The sequence below is a fragment of the Octopus sinensis genome, linkage group LG1 (assembly GCF_006345805.1).
Source record: "Octopus sinensis linkage group LG1, ASM634580v1, whole genome shotgun sequence".
NCBI classification, from domain to species: Eukaryota; Metazoa; Mollusca; class Cephalopoda; order Octopoda; family Octopodidae; genus Octopus; species Octopus sinensis.
In genome coordinates this window covers 101,625,265-101,642,535 of record NC_042997.1, presented here as the reverse complement: position 1 = coordinate 101,642,535, position 17,271 = coordinate 101,625,265, and the positions used below count along the sequence as shown (strand labels likewise).

The window sequence follows — 17,271 nt, the reverse complement described above, 5'->3', positions numbered from 1 at the left end:
TATATATATATATATGTATGTATGTATGTTTTACATCCATTTTCTCATGCTAGCATATATTAGGTGAGTATATATAATTGAAGCATTGTTTTGCAGACAGATATTGTCTTTGTTGCTAATGCTTACCTGCTTTTCAAGTAAGGGATTTTCATACTGCTTTGCCTTCAAAAGCACAGAGCCAGCAGAAAATTTGTTGACTGGGAAATGACAACAATTTTCACTGCTTATACGTCACTGGTTTTTACATGTGAAGTGTGTAGAATATGAATATTTATACAGGCATATATGCATACAAACACACACACATATATGTATTTATACATGGTAGGCATTGTAGTTTCCATCTTCCAAATCCACTTCTAAGACATTTATCTACTTAGGATTACAGAGCAACACACTTTACAAAGATATTATACAATGGGACTGAACCACATGGTTAAGACATACATATACATATGTATGTGATACCCTGTGTTTATGTTAAAGTAACTTTAAGAAAACAGAACATTTACTGAAAGCTCAATACTGAAAGTAGAGCAAAATTTACCACAAGATTTGCTTTGTCTGAGTCTTATTCAACCAACAAAGAAAATTTTCATTCCAATATTTATATAAGAAAGGATGAAAAGCTTCTTTAAAAAGGAGGAACATTGCTCAGGTGGTGAGCTACAATAGTTAATATTCGAAATAGGAGATTTTATTTTACGGTTAGTAGAAATTGATAAAAAAAGTTCAAATGTCAGATAATCAACTTCAGAGATAAGTGAAGGAAAGACAGAAGGAAGTAAGAAATGATAAAGAAAGAAAAAAGAAAAAAAGAATTACATAGAGGCAATAAAGTTCAACAACCAATCAAGTGTGAAACAGGACTGCTAAGGAATTAGATCTGTGGAAATAAACTAGTTAAACTATAAGGCTGGAAACATTTTATATAAAGAAGCTTGTCAACCTTCTCTACAGAAACATTGGGAAGAAAATAATTTTCAGTTTGAATAACTGTCAAACAAAATTTACAGTCCCAGACATAACAAACTCCATAATATATATTTACATGAATATTGATACATACATGCACACACACATCTCTCTCTATATATTGTATACATAATCGTGTACACATATATATATATATGTATGTGTGTGTGTGTGTGTGTGTGTGTGTATATATACATGCATGTGTGTGTGAGAATATATACACAATTATGTATATTTATATCTATCTATATATATATGTATATGCAGACACATATCCATTTCTATCTATCTAAATTTAATAACAGTTTGGCTCAGCTTCACGTTATTTAAAATTTTGTTGGTGTAGAACATGTCCACATCATCAGATGTATAGAGATATAGATGGGTACATATATAGACACACATATACATACATAAATCTTTCTATCAATCTATCTGTCTGTCTCTCTCTCTATATATATATGTATATGTATATATATATATATGTATTATATACGTATTACATATGTATATATATTTATATATATATGTACTATATATATATATATTATATACATATATATGTATATTATATATATATATATTATACACATATATATATATATATATAATATATATATATATATAATATATATATACATACATAAGAAGGGTGAAAAATTAATTTGATTAATATCAATTTAAAACCAGTGGTCTAGCATATTAAAATCTGAAGATTCAGAAAAATTATATTACATACATATATTATATATATATATATATATATATATATATATATTATATACATATATATATATTATATATATATATATATATATATGTTATATACATATATATATATATATATGTTATATACATATATATATATATGTTATATACATATATATATATATATATATATATATATATATATATATATATTATATATATATATATACGTATTTTATACATATATATATATTATATATATATATATATATTATATTATATACATATATATATTATATACATATATATATATATATTATATATATATATATATACATATATATATTATATACATATACATATATATATATATATATATATATATAATATATATATATACGTATTTTATACATATATATATATATTGTATACATAAATATATGTATTATATATATATATATGTATTGTATACATATATATGTATTATATACATAAATATATATATGTATTATATATAGATATCATCATCATCATTTAACGTCCGTTTTCCATGCTAGCATGGGTTACACGCACACATACACATATAGACATTAATCATTGTTATGGTATATCTACATTTCATGCTTGCATGGACTGACAGGCCAACTGTTGCACAGTGATCATTATTGGCACTTGTTACTTGTCTCCTTCTTGAGCTTTAATCTCTTGAGATCAGTTTTCATCACATCCCATGTTTTCCTCTTCTGCATCCTTTTGCTGTATTAGCACTTCTTCACTCAAATATCTCTACATTTCTGTACCATCACAATACTTTTGATTCCTTCTGTACACAATCTATTACTCAGCATAATTTGTGTTCTGTTTCTTATGGCATAAGCCTTACATATCCATGAAAGCGTAATTACTTCATTGCTTTGTAGTCCTCCATAATCAGTCCTCATGTTTTGCTAACAAGCAACAATACATTTTTTACACAAGCATATGCCATTCACCGGGAGAGAGAATCCTTTTGTTGCCAGCAGAGGCAATGAATCTCAGAACTATGAATACACAACACAATGAAAGCTGAAATAAATTTCTCAGGAACAAACAAATATAAAGGATTTAGAAAGAACTCAATAGAAAAGATTAAAACAACCCAAAAACCATTACTTACTTTGTGTAAAGAATTTAGAAAGATCTTGATAGAAAAGCTAATTAAATCTAATATCTAAAATATACTTAACTCTAATCTTTCTTTTACATATTAAAATACATATAGACAGACAGCAAAGTATCTTGGCTTGATGTATGTGTATTTCTAATAGAAATATATTGAGGCCAAAAATATACTACTTTCATCACTGGTTGATGAACATGGGCTGATGTTTAAATTGAATATTGTTCAAAATATGTACAGTGTGAAGAAAGAAAGCTGGAAAAATAAGATGAACCACAAGTGCTTCTTATTCAGTCACAATCTGTTTGTGTTGTTGCTTATATCTTTATAGAGAGAACTCAAATCACAAATATTGGCAGTAAAACAAGGTCAACCTACATGAGGAGTATGATGAAATTAATGCTGCAATAAAATTCTCAGAATAAAAAGAAATATTTCATGCACAAAGGAGTTAAAGAAAAAAAAAACCCTCAAATGTAAATGACATAAAAATATGATTAATAGTCTTGAACTCGTCTTTCTTATGGAGCTCTCTCTAAATACTTTACATATGAAATGTTTCTTGTTCTTCAGTACTAATTTTAATGTACTCATTATGTAAGTTGACTTTGACTAGTTTTGCAGTCAATTTTGTGACAACATAAGTTCATTCTGTAAAAAGGCATCTACAATGCAAACTGATTATGAAAAATCCGAAACACTTTTTGTTGATCCTGTTACTTTCTGGTCTCCTCTTCCATACTGAGTATATTTTGAACTATATGCAATTTGATCATCAGTCTGCACTCAGAACTTGATGATGATAGTAGCGTATTTCTGATTTTGCCAATATGTTTCTATTAAAAAAGTAATGTGCTTAAAGTCTTTTCCTTTTAATACCTGGCTATACACATTTTAAAATGTATTACAATGCACCTATTTTAGAGTGCTATTTAGCCTTTAGTACAAGATATTTAATACAGATAGCCAGAAAGGAGACACATACACATTGCACAAGATGCACTATAATTAGTTATAATGAAGTATTATTCACTAAAAGTGCTCAAAAAATAATTGATATAATTATGATTTTTCAGGAGAAGCAACAAAAAACTATTTAACAAAATATATGTATGTGTATGTATGTGTATATGTATGTTTGTCTGTATGTAAAACACATACATAAATGTATTCATCTACTGAATGCAAGCACACACATGAACGTGTGCACTGTCATGCAGACACATATAAAGTCTTTGTTACTAGTTTCAATGTTAGTGTGTACAATCCCTATCAATATTGGCATGTATGATCATGTCTATATTTCCATTGTGTATTTTTTTTTACATTTCAAAGCCCATGCGTCATTGTTCTTGTGTAATTAATATCTATCTGACTTCACATATATATATATGTGTGTGTGTGAATATATTTGTGTAAGTGTATATATATATATATATATATATGTACATACATTGATACACCTCTCCCATATATGTATATATATATATATATATATATATATATATGTATATATATGTGTGCATGTGTGTTTATATATATATATATATATATATATATGTGTGTATGTGTGTGTGTGTGCATATGTGTTTATATATATATATATATATACACACACACATACATACACGTGTATGTATAAAACTGTAAAAAGCCCTTGACTCTTTTAGCAGAAATATAATATCATCTGTGCCATTTTAACATTGAAGAACTGTGTGTTATGACAATGAATAATGTACAATGTCAGGGTGTATATAAAAATTAACAAGTGAGAATTATATTTTGAAATAAAATAATGGCTTAAATCATAGCCTTAAATATATTTATCATAAGAAAAGCAGAAAAAAAGCATTTTCCAAACTTCTTGAGCTGTCAAAAATGAAAGACTAACAAGACACCGGTGTAAATAGTTTGAAAATGTTTACGAACTTATCTACATAGATAAGAATGTTTTAATATATTTTTAGATAACATTATTAATTTAGTCCTATAATTTTTCAAGCTTCAAACATTGATTTGTTTTATGTATGGTAATTCATAACCTAACATTGAATTTTAATATAATGTGGTCAGCAGTTTCTCTCCATGAATCATTCTTACAATTTCACATGATGGCTTCCAACAACATACACTTTTTTGTTTAGTTACTACACTTAACTTGCTTGCTACATGTGTTTCAAACGATATCACCTGAAGTATATGATATCAAACATTTCATCACAGAAAGAGGCTTATAGCAAAAAATAATAACAATAATAATAATTAAAAATAAATAAATAAATAATAAATAAATGAATAAATAACAATGATATTAATAATAATAATAATAATAATAATAATAATAAAGTTTTAAAAAATAGAGAAAGAAAAAAAAATCAAAAAGCTATTCAAAATAGATTTTGAACTATATTGCACTTTTACAATCGATTTATAATGTCAAGATATTTTTGAAATATACAACCAGAGCTCTTATTGTAACATTTAAAACATTGACCATAAGGATCAAATAAAAGATTGAAGAATAACATCAGGGATGAAAAACTGGGACTTCAAACAATTCCATTGATAATAGTGGAATAAATTTTTTGCAAAGAATATTTAACAGTTAAAATGTTAAGCTTTGTGTAGTATTTTATGTCGTAAAAATCCTGCTTTCACAATTTGTTCACCGGTTGAACATTTGAATAAAACATAAGATTATAAGTTAAGGGATTTTTTTGTCTTTTTTTTTGATATTCAATGGAATGGAAGTCACTTAATTAAGGGTAAAAGTATTTACAGATTTCTTTTTAATGTTAATATTTTTTTTTATGTTAATTATTTTTCTAATTAAAAAAATATCAATTTCTGGAATGGTCTACTGATACATTTTTTTTATGAAATAGTTCAGATAACCTAATCATTTCATATAGAAACTTTCATAAAACTTATATATACCATTAGTTGTAAATGAAAAAAAAATGTCCTCAGCAGAAAACTTTCTTTAGAGTCACTTTGAATGTTTTTTGTTGTTTTTTAAAGTTCTTTTTTTTTTCTGAGATAAAGATTGAAGATAAAAATTTGAAGGGGGGAAAAAAAATCAATATATAATTTCAAGTAGTCTGCTCCTTCATTTTAATAAAGCTATTTCTTTAAAAACGGGGAACACATGCACTTTTGTTTTTATCTTTGAAAAGGAGTGAAAGAAAAATTTCGAAAGAAAAACAGAAAAGATCTCGATATATTATTTCCTGTAATGAAATCATGCTTTACTGTAATCAAATTATTACGTAGTTTACTGTAATCAAATTAGGATTTTTTTTTACCATATATTTGAGCAAATGTATTTTTACCAGTCAATAAAAACCCAAGATAAAGTGATTACTTACAATATTGGTTAATCTATTGAACAGTATGTACAGTCATCTATACCTAATGTCTTACTTCTTTTAAACATTTCATCCTACCCCCATATGCTTTCACAGAGACCTTCGACATTATTTCATTTCTTAGTGATTAATTACACAGTATTTCAACCTTTCATTTATTTTACACACCCCCAAACACCAAAAAAAAAGAAAGAAAAAGAAAAGAGACTGTACATTAAATGATTAATGAATTGCCAAACTTTGTTGGCAAAACATTTGATGATCATCAACTGAGTTATGATAGTATGAAGAACTGTACAACCGTTAAATGATCTATATACAATTGACAAACTTCAGTTACTTACACACATGTACATACTCACATGCTTTTTGTATACACATCAATGAAAAAGGAAAAAAAAATTGTTAGATTTGTGTTGTTTTTCAGCTGTTATGCTTAGTAATATAGTGTTCGAAGGATACTGTCTTTTCATTTCTTTCCTTTTCTATTTTCCAACCACCATAATATTTAAGTGTTTATTTCCAATGAAGAGCATGTGCTCTTGAGTTATCAGGAAATTAAATTCTTCCCTGTTTGTGAACTGAGAAATAGCTTGATTACATTTCGTTTAGTACTTTTTGTTTTTCAGATAATGCCAAAAAATTCTTTTACTAAATCAGGAATAAACATTCTGTCCATTTCAAGCTCTAATAGATCCTCAGAATGCTTTAAACTTATAGTACGTAGTTCCGTAATTCGAGAAAGCAAAATAGCGAAAGAACAGCCCCCATGAGTACGCTTTTCAATTTCATAAGCATAAAGTGCATCAACAAATGTTTCTTGGAATTTTTCAACCATTTTTGGATTTTTTAATCCTGGACGATCTAAGAAAGAAAGAAAAGAATAATTCAATCAATAAAAAAGATAAAAACTGATTATGACTTTTAAAGAAAAACATAGAAAACTATTGATGAAATAGATTAGAGACAATTGTTGTTTCACCCAAATTAGTCCAGACAGAAGTGATCTATGATTAAAAGCATTCCACCGATGACCGTTTTCTTTCTATTTTTGCTATTGTGCATTCAGTACTATATTCTCCAATGTGTCCATTCTTTTTTAAGATGGTAGGGTGCAGTTTGAGGGAGATTAGATAGCTATTTCTGGAAGACCAAGTGATCATACAAATACTCATACACTTGTTGCAGCTATTCATGGTACAGACATACCATGGATAGCTGAAACAATCTGACGTACCTGAAACATTGTTCTTCAGAGCATTTAACTCTCTTTACTCTGGAGTGTACAACATTAGAAGAGAAACCTTGTAGTTTATTCAGTAAACTACAAAACTTCTATTATTATAAGGAATCAAAATATTTTAAGTTACTTAAATTTTTAGCATTTAAATTGGCCATACCTGCCAAATTATTCTACCAATTCTATGTTCAAATTGGTTAGATCCAGCCTCCTACACCTACCCTACAGTGTTATTCTAAAAATAAACAACCACATCATCAAAATCTCAAAGCTATGAAATAAAGAATGGCTAATTAAAAAAATTGTAACTATTGGGTCATCCCCAAAATAATGCGTTTTTTTCATACTTTTCTATTTTTCAAAATTAAGATAAACAAAGTTCTTTTTTCATCTAAATTACATTCTCCATTTTCTACAATGCTCTTCCATCTATCTAATAGACTTGCAAGGCCCCTCTTCCAAAATTCACTTGTCTGTGATGAAAAATACTCCTCCAGTACTGTTCTGACTTTGTTTACAGAATTCCTATTTTTCCATCCAAATGATTTTGAAGACTACAGAATAAATGATAATCAAATGGGGCAATGTCTGGAGAATATGGGGGCAGGGCATTGTTTCCCATTCAAACTGCTCCAGCCTTTGGAATGTCATCGCTGTATGTGGCTGAGCATTATCCTGGTGGAAGAATACCTTTCATCTTGAAACCAAAGATGGTTGTTTTTCTTCTAGCACTGACTTAAACTGCTCAAATTGCTCACAGTAGATCTCCTAAGTTATCATTTGGTTTGGGTTTAAATGTTCAAAGTGGACTAAACCTTTCATCTCCCATCAAACAGACAACACCTTACATAGGTGAAGACCTTCTTTAGCCTAGGGTGCTGGTGTTTCTCCTTTCCCTAATCACTGTCTTTGGCACTTGACATTCTTATAGAGAACTCATTTCTCATCATCAGTCACTATTCAGTCCAAAAAAGTTTCATTCATGAGACATGACAACAAAGAAGAGCACACATTTACTCTCTGCGTGCAATTAGTTTGTGAGGAACCCATTGACCCAGTTTGCTGACTTTTCCGATGGCATGCAGGTGTTGATGAATGGTTGAATGACCAAATCCAAGCTTCATTCCACCAGGGTTTGTAGGATGCCCTCGTTGAGCTCTACAGATCTTCCAGGACAAGGCTCATCTTCTAGGCTGTAGTTTCCGGATCAGAATTTCTGGAACCACTGTTGACACTTATTGTCCAATCCCCATATACTGCATTAATATTCCTTGCACTTTCCATTGTGCTATTTTTATTGAACTCATAAAGTAAAATATGCCAAATATACTCCTTTGTCACTTCCACTATGGCTTTGAAAAAAAAAACTGTTAAAATCGAACTGAACTCTTCAAAACTTTCTCTAAGAATAAGAACAAGGTAAAATTGCTACCTGCTTTTATAGCAAGTTGATGCAGGTAGTTTATCCTGCCCCCTTCCAACTTTTAGTTCATGCAATTGAAAAAAACTGCATTATTTATGGGATGACCCAATAAATAGATTCAACAGAGTAATCTGAATATTAAATAGTTAAAAATGCTGATTCAAGAGTAAAGTATACATGGGAAATGCCCATGATCATTGCAGGTTTTCTGAGATAGATGGCAAGGAAAGTTATACTCAGACTGGTCTGAATGTTGGCAATAGAATAGATATTGCCATCCAGGATGCAGGGGTGAGATGAAGGGGCATTTACTCACTTCCTGCTATGAAACCAGAGTTAGGCACCAACTCTTAAATATTTTCAGATTTCAGGAAGAATTTACCATGCTTCTAGGAAATTATAAGTTTATTTATTTATTTATTTATTTTGAAAAGTGTGTGTGTGCGCACATAGAGGGGAAAAACAAGGGGCTGAAAATATTTGTATTCATGAAATTTATGCTTCTTTTCAAAGTTTAATTCACAATGAATGTATTTATAGTATTCAAAAAAATATGCCTTGCACATTTTTGGATGATATTTATATATTTCAAGAATTCAGCCTTTTAACATATCTGCAGTCATGAAGTAAATTATATGGTTTTTCTAATTGTTTTTATGTTTGAAATAAATGACACTAATTTTGTTTAGATTTATGCTGGATTCATGACAACGTACTTTATTCGTTTTTCTCTAGACAATATTTAATATTCATGAGTTAGTAAAAACCACTTGCTTTTATTTTGTAGTATTTGCTCACTTGGACAAGTACAACTCTGAAGTTTTGAAAGCTATTAGAAAAGTCAGTAATGCAGGAAAAATGTAAAATAGTTGAATTATATCTCACCTGAAAAAATGCAAATAGCTGTGAGAAGTGCATATTCAGCATTATCCACACAAAGGTTTACCAGACTTTGGAAGAAAGTAAATGCAACTTCTGCATAATTGCTGATACCAAGAGCTTTTAAATTTTCTTTAGTAACAGGTATTCCAGTCATAAAAACTATCGTCTTTGTTTTATAATCATAACACCTGGAGGCTCTTAATGTCGTAACTTCATTGGATGCTTCCTGTGAGAATAATACGATAAAAAAAGATTTGTTGAAATTTTTTAACATTATCAATTTATTGATGCCATTGTTGTTGAGGTCAAACCTGATGAAGCAGTCTTATAATCAAGGACATTCCAGAAAATGACTATGTAATCTTGTTACAATAAGCTCTGAGTGTGTAGACTTATGATCAAATATGTTCTGACCATGACCAACCTGTCTTGTATATTTTTTTTAGAAGACAGTAGTAGACTGTGTTTGAATGAATTTAGTTTTTGTTTCCGACAAGGCAAATGTCCATACCAAGGCTGCCTCTGTTTTTCAGTTATTTTGCATTTAAGACCACATTATCAAATATGTCTCTTTTTAAGAAGATAGTAGGGAGACTTGACTAATATTAGTGGCAGATCAAATAACTGTACAGAGGAGTTATTGTTGGTTTATTTATATATACAATCTACTAATATAATTAGAAGTCTCTCTCTCTCACAACACACATACTGATATGCATATGAAAAGCAATTAGCTGCCAAGGTACTTTAACAGTGTCTGAAATTCATGGAAATACAGGCATGTTGTTTAGTTAGCTGAGCTAATGATACTTTCACTACATCTGTATTTCATGGAAACATTAACAAATCATTTAGTTAGCCGAATGCTATAAAGAAATTTCCATTCAACTTAACTGCCCATGCATATATTTTATATATTTTTTTACAAAGAATACATTGCATCTCACACAAAATCTGTACTAAGATTCACATGACAGTAAAAATAAACTATACATGAAGAAAGAATAGGTTTTCAGACTCAAGTACACTTTAATGATGAACCTGAAATCAAAACAATCTATCAGACAGAACTCAAAACATGTAGCTCTCCCTGAAGTTAAAAGCAGATTAACTAAACATGAAATGAGAAACTTCCAACAAATATCCCCAAAAAGATATTTGTCGGAGGTTTCTGGAAGATGTCACCATTAATCTTGATAAAACTGGCAATGTTATTAGAAGATTTAGTGATACAGAAAATATGTATGCATATCTATTATTTATTAAGTGATAAAGAGGAACATGAATTTTATTTAATTAATCTCACGGCAGTTTATTGCAAATAAGTAATTATAAAGTTAGATATTTACCATCTATGGATTTTCCAAGGATACACAGTAGTTTATATATAAACTATATAGTTTATATAACATAGTTAATATATAATGTTTATACAACATACACACACCTGCGCATGTATTTTATGTCTTTGCTGAAATTCATTTAATCAAAACTGATTACAGTCATATCTTATATGGAGCTATAACCCTCTATAAACATTTCTTTAGAACTCTTAAAACAAATTTATCCTTATTATTTCTCTGTTAAATCCATCATTAAGATCTCTCACTGCTGTCGATGTATTTTATAACTTTTAATTCTCAATTCAACATTTTTCATCTTAAATTTAATGATTTTCAATCGATGTATCACTCTTTATTTATTTATCTTTTTCACATATATTTTTACCTCATGTATTTCTTATTTCTATTCTAAATAACAATAATATATTGATATGTTCGTTGTCTTGGTGTATCTATTGTGTATTTATGATGTTGATGTAAATCATAACTATAGGATGATTATCTAAATTTTTTCTCTTCTTAAACCAAGTTATATAATGACTAGTATCCCAGGTTCGACCTACCTGAGCACTTTCAAGCAATTGTGTGAAAACAACATTTTGCGGAAGAAAAAACAATATATATATATATATATAAGCAGTGATGGGTCCTCATTTAAGTCCAACATAATTAGATGTTATTCATAATGCAAAATATGTACACTATAACAGTATTTCAAAACAAACAAGTTATCAAAATGGTCTCAAGATTGATAATAACAATAATCTCACCTTTAATAAAACAATTTGATCTTCTTTGGGCAATTCATCAAACCCAGGCAATCTTTTAGCAAATTCAACTACCAGTTTTGTCATTGCAACACATACTAAAGCCATCTGTTTTAGCATGTTATTATGGAGTTCACCTTTAGTTTTTGTGCTTAAGATGTTTGTTTCCTACAAAAATAATATAAGCCATCTACAATACATCTCAGTGTTTATTTAAAATGGTAATACATTTTTATGAATTACAAGAATAAATTCAGAGGGAAAAAAAAGGCCTTTTTGCAATTGGATCTTCTCACATTCTCCAATAACATAATGTAATTTAATATGGAAAAAGAAATGTAAAATAATTATTGAACTAATAACTACATCAATATCACATCAAGTAAGTAACTATTATTACTACTACTACTACAACTGTGGCTGCTGCTGCTACCGCAGCTGCTGCTACTACTACTACCACCCTTCCTCCTCCTCCTCCTTCATCACCACCACCACCATTACCATAGCTGTAACATCTGATTTTACATGACTGTGTAAGTTGTACAAATCTGCATCATCTCAGTTAGCCTGAATCTTATTGTTTTCTATGTTTTGCCCTGTCAGTTCATTGTAATTTTCATTGAGAACAACCTATCTCCTCGCCATACATATCAATATCAGTTTAATTGCCACTCCAACAAACACTTGGTTAACACTTTAATATTCAGTTGCTTTATCAACTGACATGCAGAAATCTTTCATGTAGTTTAATGTTGCACACCCAATGGGTTTCATAAACTTGTTTCTTGCCAAACTTCTGTGAATCCTTCTGATTTCATTTACCAACAGAAATAATTGCTTCCTTACTCTAGCTACTAATCTGCATGAAAGCTGTGAATTGGGAGAACCATTAAAAACATTGAATAGAATATCTCATATTGTTTATCCTAGCTTTATGCACTCTGAGTTAAAATTCTGTCAAAGTCAGCTGTGTCTTTCATCATTTTGAGGTTGAAAAAAAGTACCATTCCAATACTGGATATCTCTCTCTCTCCCTTTCTGGTTGAAATTTGCTATGGCTAAATCTTGAGAAGGGCAATCTCTGCAAGATTTAAAATGTTTGTGATGTCATATATTATGATGTTTGCCCCACAACTCAATTGGGAAAACTACACTCAACTGTAACTCTCTAGAATTCTTACCTCGGCCACATTTTTGTGAAGTGATTGACAGATATCTGTTTAATTGCATTAATCTCACCAACCTACAAAGGACAAGGGTACTGTGCCCTCTTTCATTTACTAAATATTCTTTTCTACTTAATTTCATTTACTTAATAATCTTTTCTTTGTGCCTATGCACAAAGCCAGAAATTTTGAGGAACAGGGATAGTTGATTACATCAACCCCAGTACTCAACAGCTACTTATTTTATTGACCCCAAAAGGATGAAGGATAAAGTTGATCTCAGCAGAATTTGAACTCAGAACATAACGCTAGAAGAGATGTCACTAAGCATTTTGTCCAGTGTGGTAATGATTCTGCCAGGTTGCTGCCTTTCATTTACTTAATAAAACAAAACTTTCCCTAGAACAAATTCCAGCACTAATTATGTTACCTAAATTATAGGAAACTATTTTACAGTCTCCACCACAAGGTCCAGTCTTTGCTGTGGTGTGGTGACTTGTGTGCATCAATGACCCAGAGAACTATGCCAGTGGAGTGCAAGCTCTTGGTAGGGCCTCCCACGCTGGACAGGTTCAAAGGATAGAGGCCAGGTTAATATCGACCATTGCTCTGCTTAAATAAAAAAGGAGTTTGTGTAGTGTGAACACCTCCTACCTAGAAAAAGGAAAGTTACAGAAGCATTGAAGACAATTCAAAAGCATTAACATTTGAGAAACGAAAAGACAGCTCAGAGTCAAGAACAGTGGAGAAAATTCATTGTAGGCCTGTGCTCCATAGGGAGAGAAGGGCTTGAGAAGAAGAGAATTTACAATGTCTAGTAAGCTATATCAAAAGCACATTGACATCATATTTTTGATGCTCCTATAGCTGAATATCATTATTCATGTAACTCTGTAATCAATACTCTCATTTAGATACCTAAAACTCTGAATCTCAATCAGTCTGTTAGAATGCTGAGTACTCTGATTACTCTTCATTTTGTTTCTACTAACTTCCAGCCTATATATTCACAACAGGGACTTTCCCAAATAGTTTTTATTGTTTTCTATTTCTAACAAGTACTTTGGACATTATTGCATTGACATTTAAACATTTGTATCTTCAATATCTGATACATTTTCTGTAGCTCTTCAACAAATTCTCCAAAGAAAATGGCTCCTCAGTATATTTTCTTCTCAATGAGGATACCATATATAGAAATTTTGTGAACAAATACCTACAAGGACTACAGATGTTGAATCAAAAACTTTAAAAAAAAAATCAATTTATTGGTGTTGTTTTCTTTACCTGAGTAAACCGATGGCCTTGTGGCAATATCTAAATAAATCAATGTTTCTGTCAGTAACCATTTTGCCTTCATTCTGAGAATGTTGTCTTAAGATTTATGTACTAAAATATGTATTGTATTGGCTTCAGTAGGTTACTTTGTAAAAGAACAGCAGCATTTAGCAGGCTGTGATACTATGTAGACCTGTTGCTTGCAAAACAAGGCACAGTATAAAAACAGTCCTAAACTAATAACTAATTGGGTTAATCGTTACAATGACAAGAAAAGATCTCAAGGTATAGTGAACACCCACCAGCATACTCAATTCTTTAATGAATTTGGCAAAGCATTTCTAATTTTATCTACAAAAAAATTGTAAATCAATCTAATTAAAATACATTTTGCATAGAACCCTGATATACTAACTTGTTTTATTGAATTCTTTAAACCATACATTAATTTTATAAAATATAAAATTTTTGCCAATATATGTATATCTTATATTAGACAATACATTTATTGATTTATATAGTTGACTGTATTAAGTGTATTAATCTGCAAAAATCTGAAACCATATTAATTAATCGTTAAAGCTATCCTTGTCTTGACATATTTTCTATAATCCTATCTAGTTTTATGTTAATCAGATATCAATATTTATACATATTAACTCTTCAGAAGTAGCCAGAATGTTGTATTTATGAAATTCAGTTAATTCCTCAACCAAAAGGCATTATAATTTTCACAAAATCTTTAGCTCAAGGATTATCTATCTGCATGGTAAAAATTTACAAATAATTTGACAACTGTTGACATGTTAGGATACCGGTATCTCTGTGCAGTTAAGAAGTTTGGTTCATAACCATGGGGTTCCGGGTTTGATTACACTACATGGCAAGGGAAAAGAAATCAAAGATTTTAATTAAAAATACTGTTGTTGGTATTTGTTCCACAAAGTGAGGCAATACCTTGCTATTCTCATCATCAGAAGAACAGTAAACCTGTGACTGGCCTGATGGAAGCTGATTATGATATTATGATTATAATATTGGCATTTAAACCGGTCATATCTGACCAAAATATTCTAGCTGTTTCATTTTCAAACTGGCCAGATTCAGCCTCTCACACTTATCCTAAAATATTATTCAAGAAATAAACAATCACGTCATTGAAATCTCAAAGCTACAAGGTAATGCATGATTAATTCAAAACAATGTGAATAAAAAGCATTACATTTGACAGAGAAATCTGAATACTAAAGGGCTAATGTGATAATGCTAGCATAGATGTGTGGTAAAGAAATTTGCTCTGTGACCATGTGGTTTTAGGTTCAATTCCACTTTGCAGAAGTTTGGGCAACTGTAATCACAGGTAAACTAATACCTTGTGAGTGAAATTTGGTAGAAGACTGTGCATAAAGCCATCGTGTGTGTGTGTGTGTGTGGTGTGTGTGTGTGTGTATGTGTGTGTGTGTGTGTGTGTGTATGTGCATGTGTGTGTGTGTGTGCATGCCTGTGTGTTTGGATGTGTGTCTGTGTGTATGCATGTCTACATTGGTTTTAAAACCAGTGATGTTTATGATGTGTCTCTTTAAGTCTTGCAACTTGTGGTTCAAGAAAAAGAGATTGATAAAATATATGCCAGACAGACATAAAGGACAAATGGGTGATATGAATGAATCATTCCTTGATGCTGGTGCTTCAGCATAGCCACAGGCTAAAGACTGAATCCAGTCAAAAAATAAAAGAATAAAGTTACCAAAGTTCTCTTCTCACCTCATCGATGCTGTTAATACATTTCTCCTGAGGGTATTCATATTTTTCCTGATAATAAACTAATTGGTTTATCAGAATTTGTTTATCTTCAGATAACTTTTCCAAAGGGTTCGGACATTTGATATTAATTGATGGACGATGAAAGTAATGGTCAGCATCATCCGGAGGGGATTTAGGGACTTCAGGATTTAACACTTTCTCTTCATTCTGAGTTGGCACATCTTTTTTGTGCAGTTTTTGTTTAGCTTTCCGCCTTATATCACGAGCCTTGCATTGGTCATGGGATAATAAACCTAGAATAGAGAGAAAAAAATAATTCATAACATTTTTTTACAGAAATAAGTAATGTGTGTGTGTATCATCATCATCATCATCATCATCATCATCATCATCATCCTTTAATGTCTGCTTTCCATGCTAGCATGGGTTGGACAATTTGACTGAGGGCTGGCGAACCAGATGGCTGTGCCAGTCTCCAATCTAATCTGACAAAGTTTCTACAGCTGGATGCCCTTCCTAATGCCAACCACTCCGAGAGTGTAGTGGGTGCTTTTACATGCCACCAGCACGAGGGCCAGTCTGGCGGTACTGGCAACGGCCATGCTCAAAATGGTATTTTTTATGTGTCACCTGCACAGGAGTCAGTCCAGCGGCACTGGCAATGACCTCGTTTGAATGTTTTGTTCACGTGTCACCGGCACAAGTGTCAGTAAGGTGATGCTAGTAATGATCACGCTCAAATGGTGCTTTTTACGTGCCCACCTACACGGAAGCCAGACAGCTGCTCTGGCAGTGAACCCGCTTGTATGGAGCTGTTAGTGCTCCACTGGTATGGGTGCCAGTCATCGAATTTGGTTCAAACACAGACTTACACTTATGAGTGCTGGGCTCCCAGTCATGAGGTAGTGAGTTTGATTCCTGGACCTGGCCGTGTGTTGCATTCTTGAGCAAGACACTATATTTAATATTGCTCCAGTTCACTCATCTGTAGAAATGAGTTGCGATGCCACTGGTGCCAAGCTGTATCAGCTTTTGCTGGACAACATCAGTGATAGGGAGAGAGGAGGCTGGTATTCTATAAACAACCATGCCCAGACTTTTGCTTCAGAGGGGAACTTTCTAGGTGCAATCCAATGGTCATTCATGACTGAAGGGGTTCTTTACCTCTCTTTATACATACATATTCATTCTTTTATTT

At 31.0% G+C, this 17,271-nt stretch overlaps 1 protein-coding gene across 5 annotated transcripts in view; it reads right to left on the bottom strand.

The window, feature by feature from the left end:
* Positions 1-5,235: 5,235 nt before the first annotated feature.
* LOC115211768 (ecdysone receptor) overlaps positions 5,236-17,271 on the bottom strand; it is a 147,030-nt gene continuing 134,994 nt past the window's right edge. For all 5 annotated transcript variants that reach the window (XM_029780454.2, XM_029780489.2, XM_029780462.2 and 2 more), the window contains 4 exons: positions 16,074-16,366; positions 11,869-12,033; positions 9,759-9,981; positions 5,236-7,074 (listed from right to left, as the gene is read on the bottom strand). In XM_029780454.2, coding sequence (XP_029636314.1) covers positions 6,836-7,074; positions 9,759-9,981; positions 11,869-12,033; positions 16,074-16,366 — 920 coding nt within the window. In that variant the 3' untranslated portion in view covers positions 5,236-6,835. The remainder of the gene's footprint in view (positions 7,075-9,758; positions 9,982-11,868; positions 12,034-16,073; positions 16,367-17,271) is intronic.